The sequence below is a fragment of the Bemisia tabaci genome, chromosome 9, assembly GCF_918797505.1.
Source record: "Bemisia tabaci chromosome 9, PGI_BMITA_v3".
Lineage (NCBI taxonomy): Eukaryota > Metazoa > Arthropoda > Insecta > Hemiptera > Aleyrodidae > Bemisia > Bemisia tabaci.
In genome coordinates this window covers 4193694-4203402 of record NC_092801.1, presented here as the reverse complement: position 1 = coordinate 4203402, position 9709 = coordinate 4193694, and the positions used below count along the sequence as shown (strand labels likewise).

Here is a 9709-nt window from a genome sequence, read left to right as displayed (position 1 = left end):
TGAATTCCGCTTCGTTCAATCCTCTGATGGAGTCTATCGTTGTAGCTTATCGCTAAGATTTTGCAGGGAAACACTATGTTCTAAGCACATGTCAAAATTAAAATAAAATGGATTGCATTTTGCAAAAAGGAACCACTAGCATTGCAATGTTGCTAAGATTGTGCAACTTCGTTTGTCTTGGAGGAAAAACCCGATTATCCCTTAATAGTTTCTATTTTACTCGCTAAAAACTGTAAATTTAAGACAAAAATGACCATCTGAATTTCATAGTTTTTCACGATTTCCGCAATTTTATCGCAAAGGATGAAGTTGCACAATCTTAGCATCATTGCAATGCTGGTGGTTCCTTTTTGCAAAATGCAATCCAAAAGTGCATCGTATTCCAAGATAACGCTAATTTTCCTCCCGGCTGATTTATATAATCTATAGACGAAGCGATAGAGAGAGGAGACCCTAGCGAAAATTGAGTGATCCCATTGGTTGAAACGGGTCTGCCCTATAGATTGACGGGGAAGATGATTGACTAAATATGAAGCCTCTCGTTAGTTGCTGTTAGTTAGTTCATTACGCCCTTCCTTCGTGTATTATTGAAATCACTCGCCTCCACCAATAGGATCACTTTGCTCTTATTCGTCCTCTTTGTTCGTCGATTTGTCTATTATTTTAATATTCTGCTCGCTGCTTATTTAAGCGTTACATCTCTTGCTTGAACACTAAAGGGTCGGTCGCACCCAGTCTTCAAAAGCCCATCCCGCCAATGCGCATTTCGCAAATGTCTCCTTCTAAACCAAGGCAATGCAACCCCTTTGCAGCGGAGTTAAAATTGTTATCGCTCGACACCTGGGTGATAGCTGAAGGCGCGGCCTTCGATGAGCACCAGTTTTGAGCGACCAATTATTGAAGCGCATGATCACATGTGTGTCATTTTTCAGACTATGTATAAACATACTTATTTTAATCAGGGTATGTAATGCGTAATAAGATTTTATCATAGTATCTTCTTTCATTACTCAATTTACAATTATATCTACGGTATCTCACAATGGCAGAATAGGTATCCTATAACCGATCAATTAAAAAATACTATGAATTTTTTATCCACAGTACTATTATTAATTATTCCTCCTCAATCTTCTAAGTGGCTTAGATGTATTATTTCTTATCGACAATTTTAGGAGTGACGCCGGTAATTGGTTAATCTCCTTTTTCATACTTTATCACCTAGTGATAACCGATTGTTCTTCATTTCATGACAAAACTATTTCAATTTACTTCCTTTTGAAAATCTACAGCTTCATCTTTTAGAATTTAAAATGCTCTAAATGACTAACATATTTGCCGCAAACAAAAACCTGCACCGGTTGCCCAATACCGACTTTAAGAAGGAAATATTTTTTTCGGATTCATTACGAAGCTCTTATCATGAAATTATCTTTACGAATGCCTGAATATCATCCTGAAGTGAATATTGCGGATTTTTTTTTAGAAGTGCCCCGAGATTCAGAAATTATTTATCATGATCTATATGGACTGATTGAATAGGTACTCCAAAGAGAGCTACATAACCTTCTCAAACCAAGGGAATTTATTTTCATGGATTACAAATGAAAAGTGAAAGAAAACTAACTAATGAATCGAGTTAAAGCCCTGGATAGACGATCAAATTCTGAACCAATTCCGATCAAAGTATAAATGCTGATGACTGATGGTCACCATCTACCATCAAATTTTGACGGGCCGCACTATTTCGTTCAAAGTAAGATCAAAATGGAGTGCCACCATTCATCATTTCCTGCCACAGGAAACATTTCTGCCAAGTTTTCATTTTACAAGTAATTAAATTAATGCATGGGTTTAAGACTGATGACTCCCGACACTTTGATGGTAATTGGTTCGGGAATTTGATCGTGTATCGAAGCCTTTAGAGAGGATTGCCGGAAGGAATTACAGTTGCAACTCACCAATAGCGAAAAATTCATCTTGATTGAAAATCGCACAATTTCACCAGATTCAGGGAGGAAACTGTATCGAGTTGATGAGCTCCGATTCTTTTATATGGGAGTGCCAATGTTAGGGAGGCTCTCCAAATTAGCGACCCAAGTTGCAAAATCGTGCTTCAGCATGGTAAAATTTCAACAAAATCGTGCACGCCAGGCGGAAATTTGGCTTCGTTAAAATGATTCACTCCCCCGCTAATTGCCCAGACTGTGTTGACGGTTTAAACCCCTTATCAAACTTTGCTCCGTCAGGATGAATCAACTTCGTCGTTTTTCGTTTCTGCCCAGCGGGCCGATTATTGAAATTGATAGACAAAGCTAAAGACAAAGATGAAAAAAGGGATACGGTGGGATCCAGGGTGGCATGAAATGTAAGAAAGAAATGAAAGATTGGAAATTTCAGTGAAATATTTCATGATGCTGTGAAATATTTCATATTTTCAGGGGCTAGAGTATGCAACCCGCACTCAAACACATGAATAAAGAAGAGTCACAATTTTTAAATTTTGCGAACATGAAAAGGAACTGGTATTGTTGCGTCACCGTTACCATAGAAATGCAGTTTTTGACCATCTTTTCAGTGTGTATCAGAGTGGTGGCTTGAGTGGTTTTTGATTGTTCTTTGCTTCGTACATTTTCTACTTTATCATCCCTTTGGAGTCAAGATATCCTTAGTCTGTTATGTTCAGTATTTGTCATCTCAGTATCTATCATTAAAATACGTGTGTTCTGTAAGTCAATTGCATTTTTTCTTATGGTATTATTGCACTAAAGCTCATGTTCCTAGCATGAGATTGGAAGGGGAGATAACCTCATCTTTTTGGAATAAAACATGGAGAAACAGGTATCTTTCGATAGCTTTCATAAAGTTCTGAAATTTCGTGAAATATTTCACGTGAAATTTTAAGATTTTATTTTTCATGAAATTTTACCGGACCCTGGTGGGATCCCATCAGTCGAAGCGGGTGGTTGCTATGGACGAAGGAGAAGAATAATAGACTAACTAAAGGCAACCCACGAGAAACGCCATAGTTAGTCCACGATTTGCTCCCTTACTCTACAGGAACCGCCCATTTCAGTTTCTCATTAAATTTTTCTAAGAAACTAGCCGGCATTTTCTCCTAAAACCGTCAACCAAAGGCCATGGTTATTTTGTGTGTTCACCTCCCGTATTAATCAAACTTTTGTGTGATAAATTCTGTGTGTGTGTAGCCGGTCATAAACCCTCAATGGTTTTGACATTGATGGGCAGTTGCTTAATCATGACCTCACTAAGTCTGCGGTCTTACTTAGTAGAATAATAAATTATCAGTTTATGACTGATCATTTGATTATTGGTGTCCAGGTGGGTTATTTTTCTTCCGATTTTCCGCGATGCACGATGCGCCAAGCTTACGTCCTTGCCTCAGCGAGACGCAACCGGACATTTGCCAGCATTTTGTGACTTTTACTCCTGACTTGACTTGAAACGTGAGGTTCTGCAGGGAAATAAGTTAGTGACGTGGAACACGGGCCAATCGAGAAATACGTTTGCCTGTAAATGAATTCGGTGAAAATTTATTCAAAAGAAGTCCAGTAGCGTGGCGTGAATTGCGATATATCGATTGCTATGCCATTTAAACCTATGGTAAAGAGTCGATTATTAAGAAATTCGCTGCGAACACCCTGTTTATCGATCCTTTTCCATAGGCTTAAATGGCATTACAATTGATATATCGCAGAGCACGCCACGCCACTGAAGAAGCCTACCGATACAATAGAATAATAAACAACACTAAAACCCCGAGACGTTTTGACTCCAACCTGAGTCATTTTCATTCGGAATATGAATTAAAAAATATCGATGAAAACACCTGAGACCTACACTGCCATGCTAAGGAAGAACGTCGTATGAACATTCGAGAGTTGCAAAATTTCCTTCGATAAAATGTTATTTTTTTTTTTAGGAAAGTTATGAATGCTTTTCCGAGAAATTTTCAGGAACTTTAGGGAAAATTGCGAACAAAATTATCTGAAAAATTGGAAGAAAAATATTTACACATTTTCCCGAAAATTCGTGATTTACCGACGGAAATTTGGAAACGCCTGAGGGTTCATACGGCGTTCTTCCTTAGCACAGCAGTACATGTTGTTGGCTCAGATCCGAGAGAAAAAAAAGTCGTTTTTTTTTCTCAAGGGCGATATATCTCTATTGATATTGAGCGTAGAGAGTTGCTGCTTGAACAGATCTTATTATTTTTAGCTGATCCACAAAGCCTACCATCCAAATGCGATTCTGTGACCAGCGCAACGGACCCATTGTATTTGTAAAAATCCAACTGATTTCAACGAAATCTTTACAATGTTCCTAATCGTTATTTTCCAGTGGCGTGGCGTGCTTTGCGATACATCGATTGATCTGCCCTTTGAACCTATGTAAAAGGATCGATGAAAAAGGTGTTCGCAACGAACACCTTGATAATCGATTCTTTACCACAGCTTTAAATGGCGGTAATATCGATAATCGATCTTTCACGCCACGCCACTGTGAGCATGATTTGGACGTTCTGCGTGAAACTCTGTCGAAGAATAATGTAACAGAGTTCTTAAAGTCGTAACTTGTTTAATGGTCCATTCAATCCAAAGAAGCGACCATATAGAACTTTCCGAACTTTTCTCAGAAAAAAATATTTTATCAGGAGAACCGAGGCAACGTTGGCTGCTCATACGGCGTCGAAACACAGCATGGACCTTTTAAACCCCATTGTTCGATGCCGCGATTATCCTGACGCGAGTTCGAATAATTGCGCCAAACACGGTGCGGTCGGTGTCAAACTCATATCAGCGCCTACAAGATTGCATGAATACTTCTCGCATTGCATCAAACGCCATTTGAGAGTTATTTGCGATAACTATGTGACTACGAGTATAGGCACACTACCGCAAACTGGATTGAAGCGCATCACTGTGTAAGGATGACTCAACATTCGACCGCACTCCCTTCTCTGCCTTGCGCGACGCTAAAATCGCCGCAAAACTAAGACCACGCATCATTTCTTTTGACGGTCCCTGCCCGGTTTTTGTCATAATTAAAGGGTAGGGTAGGTGGGGGCAAAATGCCGCACCTACTCTATAGTTGAGTTTATCTCTTATCTCTCTGATTAACTTCATATAGAACTGGCTTACATATAAATAAAAAAATCGGTAGTTTGGTACACGTTAATTCGGTTCCAGAAACGAAAATGTTTGGTTCAACAAACCGAACTACTCTTAACCAATCGCAGTTTACACCAACGAACCGGTAAAACAACAATATTTTGGACAGGGTTTGCTTATATGGTTACCAGCTTTTATCAAATGTGTGAAGAGAGGTCGAGTAAAATTTTTGGCAAAAGTCGGACACTTTCGCGTGCTGAAGTTCGATTTTTGTACCGCAAAAACAGAAAGAATAAAATAACGGAGATTCTAGCCTCTCGTGCTCAAAATATTGAAGAGACCTTCAACACGTTATCCTCGTGCACTGGAAAAAAAAACTCATTGGGTCTAGAGTCCAGACTCTTAAAAACATCGACAAGAAAAAATACTCTTGATTCAATCGGATTTTCGCTTAGATCAAGAACCGAGCCTCTTAATTTGAGCGGATTTCCTTTTGATTTAAGCATAAATCTGATTGAATCAAGAGTATTTTTTCTTGTCAATGATTTCAAGAGTCTGGACTCTAGATCCAATGTGTTTTTTTTTTTTTTTTTTTTTTTTCTTTTTTTTTTTTTCTTTTTTTTTTTCAAGTGTACCCCTGTATCACGTTAATAGAGCGAAGTCTCTAAAATTTCGCAACCTTTAAAGGACAATCACAAAAATTGGGGGGGGGGGGGGGAGCTTCCCGAACACACTGTAAAAGGATTTATGTCTCACGCAAATCTTATGCACATAGCTCCTTTAAGCGCAAATACGTACATTTTACCGACGGATTTGCATGGAATCAATCTTTAAAATATCACGTTCGAAAATGCTCAATTAAAGTGATGATTGACGGTCGGTAACATTGAACCTGGTGATGAATTCATGAAAATTAAATCAACGGAAGCCGCAGTCGGTCACTGGAAAACAGGAAAAACGGAGGAATAAAAGAGCGGTTTTTATTTTTCTGGCCGGCATTTAAAATCCACGTGCGATCGGAACCGAGCCGAGATTTCCTTTTCAGCCGAATCGATCGGGAATCCATCCTCACGCACAGCCGTCCGCACCGTCATAAATATTTATTGCCCTTCATCTTTAATTAGATGTCCTGGTCTGTCTCTTTAAACAAACTGCTCGCGCTCAGGACGCCTCAATGCGCACGTATGCGCTTCTTGAATATGAGTACGGAGATGTTGCATGTGCGATTGCGATTTGACCATTGATTCTTATGTAAAAGTTCGCGAGAAACACGATGGTGCCACTGGTTTTCTCTGAAATCAACTCCCAAGCTCAAAAAATAGCTCATTTTCTTAAATTCTATTGCCTATATCTTGCGAAAGATTCTAAGCGTTTGCTCACAAAATTTCGATAGTGTTAAAAGATTAATTTCCTTTAAAAACTCAGTATTGTGATTCCAGCTATTGGTAGTTTTACGGAATGGAGATGTTGCATGTGTGAGGAATTTGCGATTTGACCATTGATTCTTCTGTAAAAGTTTGCGAGAAACACGACGGTGCCACTGGTTTTCTCTGAAATCAACTCCCAAGCTCAAAATAAGCTCTCAAGTTGAGGCCAAAATGGAGGGGATATTCCACGCTATCTTCAGAGTCCACGTCTACATCAATACAAACTCTCCATGCAAAGATAGGGAGGTAATACATTGACAGGGCTCCCACTTTATTAGGGGACTCTAAAACTGAAAACACGGGAACCCTGCTAATGTATTTGCATGGAGAGTTTGTCTTGATGTAGAGGTGGACTCTCAGGATAGCGTGTGGGACATCACCTCCATTTTGGCCTCAACCAGTGTTCCCGGGTGCTCCGTGTGCGAGATCCGTACGCTCTACCGCTCTCCGTGCTGCTATTGGCTGAGCGTCATTCTGTGACGTCACGCGTACGGATATTTTAAGATAGGGAAGCGTTTTTCCCATAAGGTTTTTGTCCGTACGCGGTCCGTGTCGGTATAGGGAATGTCCGCGCGGCACGGATAAATCCGTACGCCTGGCATCACTGGCCTCAACTTGAGAGCTTTTTTTGAGTTTGGGAGTTGATTTCAGAGGAAACCAGTGGCACCGTCGTGTTTCTCGCAAACTTTTACATAAGAATCAATGGTCAAATCGCAAATTCCTCACACATGCAACATCTCCATTCATAGAACTCTTATGAGAAAAACAGGTACTGGAGAGTGGTCTCTCTCAATGTATCAATACTGCCGTGCTAAGGAAAAACGCCTTATGAACCGTCAGGCGTTGCCAAATTTCTTTTGATGAAAGACGCATTTTCGAGAAAACTTACGAATATTTTTCCTCTAATTTTTCCGATTTTTAACTGAAAAGAGGTCGGGTACGGTAGGTTTGGGCCACCCTGTATGTGGAGTTGGAAGGAAAGTGAACTTAAATGGTTTTAACGCTCGGTCGGTGGATTTGTGAATGAAGTTTTTTTTTTTTTTTCTTTTTTGTAGAATTAAGGTATGAAGTGTGCGGAACAGAATTGATCCACAAACGGACCACCCGTCGGTACACAACTCTGTGCGGTTGCAATTGTGCTTGCCAGATGAGCTCACAAAATACTCTTTTCTGCCGACGGAGATTCACGAAGAGCTGTTAATTATCAAAAATTACGCTGCAACTTTAGTACGGTTCGACTACTGGCATCCGCGAAATCGGAAGTGCCGGCGCACAGTGGATCTAGTCAATGCAAGAAGTTGGACAAAATTCTGGAACTTTAAAAGCTCATGACTCCGCCTATACAAAACTTCAAGGCTCTGAAAGTGGTTCCATTGGTTTCGCCGTGAAATTTTCTACCAGGGACACCCCTTGGAATTTAACATGTGACGGAATAAACATCAAAGTTTGCGGTTTTAGTCAACAATTTCATGGCCGACCTCTCCGATTGGCCCGATCCACTGTGCGGCAGCTCTCGTTAGAATAGTCGATTGCGGCTAATCTGGTTTCCCGCTTGGTTTTTTCGCGGTCCATTTAACTTCGACGATGTCCAATAGGGGTTTCGAATCCATGGTCTTCCAGAAAATCGGATCTCGTCGAGATAAAACGACCGATTACAGCAGCCCGATTGTTGAAATCGAACAAGCGAAGACAAGTTAATTTTAGTATGATCAGTTTTGTTAATTTTCTGACACGTGATATGGAACCATTTACCACATAATCCATCACAATTTATCGCTTTATCACTGTTTTTAACAATATTTTGACATTTTTCACACGGAGCGTTACTATCTTCATCAGCAGCCATCTTGGAAATAAAGAATTAGATTGATTGTTCAGATGATTTCATTTGTTAGATATCACTAGCCAGTGCTCACACACGTACAGAACCCATAGTGAAGTACTTAGAATTTGGACATTCCCATTTGCTCTTATGTTGCTGTACGCTTATCGAGTAAACATTGCAATGGTAACGCATGTGCTAGAAGTATGACCCACAATTTATAATGACTTATCATCCCGATTGAATGATTTATCTCGTGACATTGCACCGTATGTGCATGGGTACATAGCGACCTTGATACTTGCAAGCACATGGCTAGAAAAAAATAGAGATATCGCAATCGAATGCGTGGCAACTATCTTAAGCTATCGTTTTTTCCCTTGCCAAGAGTTTCTTTAACCAACCCACTTCTCGGGCTCAATATTTTACTTCGATCTTCCCTCCTTACAATATATTTTAAGAAGCCCCGATTACTGTTTCAATTTCATCGTCTAAGTTTTTTATGATGCTGCAATGATCACGCCGGAGACGTTGATATAACGTGTATACAGACAGTAGAATATTAAGTTACTACTCGTATTTTTTTCTGATTTTTTTCATGACCTCACAAAAAACTTAGATTTTAGTAATGGTGATCAAAATGTTTAAGGAGAAAATCATTGATCTTATTTACCAGTCTCAATGTTTGAATTTAAAATTTCGTCGAGTTTACGGCTTCCGTGTCCTTAGTATGATCTTTGAAGGCGTCTTTCTGTAAACTATTGACTAGCCGCTTCATTTTTAAATCCGTGATGTGTTTGTACACAGAAATTTTTTTATCATTTCCGTAATGTTTCTTTTTTTAAATTCGATGATTTAATGGGTAAATGATGGCTTCGAATTTTTATAAAAATAAACGCAGTTGTGAAGTAGCTTCTTCTCAAAAAGTTTATTTATACACAATTCTCCAGGAGTTATAATAACCCCCAAATTTTCTTACACATATATCCACATTCAAAAGTAAACACTCTTAATTATGTAAAACTGATGAGGCACAACTATTCTTAATATCACAATAAAGACTTGGCGTAAGTATTGATGTGCCGACGACAATATTTCAACAAAATGAATAAAACCCCTTTCTTTTTCTCTTATATTTCGAATTCAGTTCAACGAGTTTTCCGCTTGGCAAATCTTATTCGCACATTAATTCGCAATTCACAAAGTTGTCCTCGAATTCTTCATAATAGTACCGTGACCCTAAACCACATATAAAAATTTTTAACTCGAACTAAATATTTCCAAATTTCGGATACAGTGGCTCAAGAAACCTTCTCAAAGAGTATAGT

The 9709-nt window shown here is 39.2% G+C and overlaps 1 protein-coding gene across 1 annotated transcript in view; it reads right to left on the bottom strand.

The window, feature by feature from the left end:
- LOC109040772 (uncharacterized) overlaps window positions 1–2348 on the bottom strand; it is a 53916-nt gene extending 51568 nt beyond the window's left edge. The window contains exon 1 of the mRNA XM_019056864.2: window positions 1962–2348. Coding sequence (XP_018912409.2) covers window positions 1962–1979 — 18 coding nt within the window. The 5' untranslated portion in view covers window positions 1980–2348. The remainder of the gene's footprint in view (window positions 1–1961) is intronic.
- Window positions 2349–9709: the final 7361 nt, after the last annotated feature.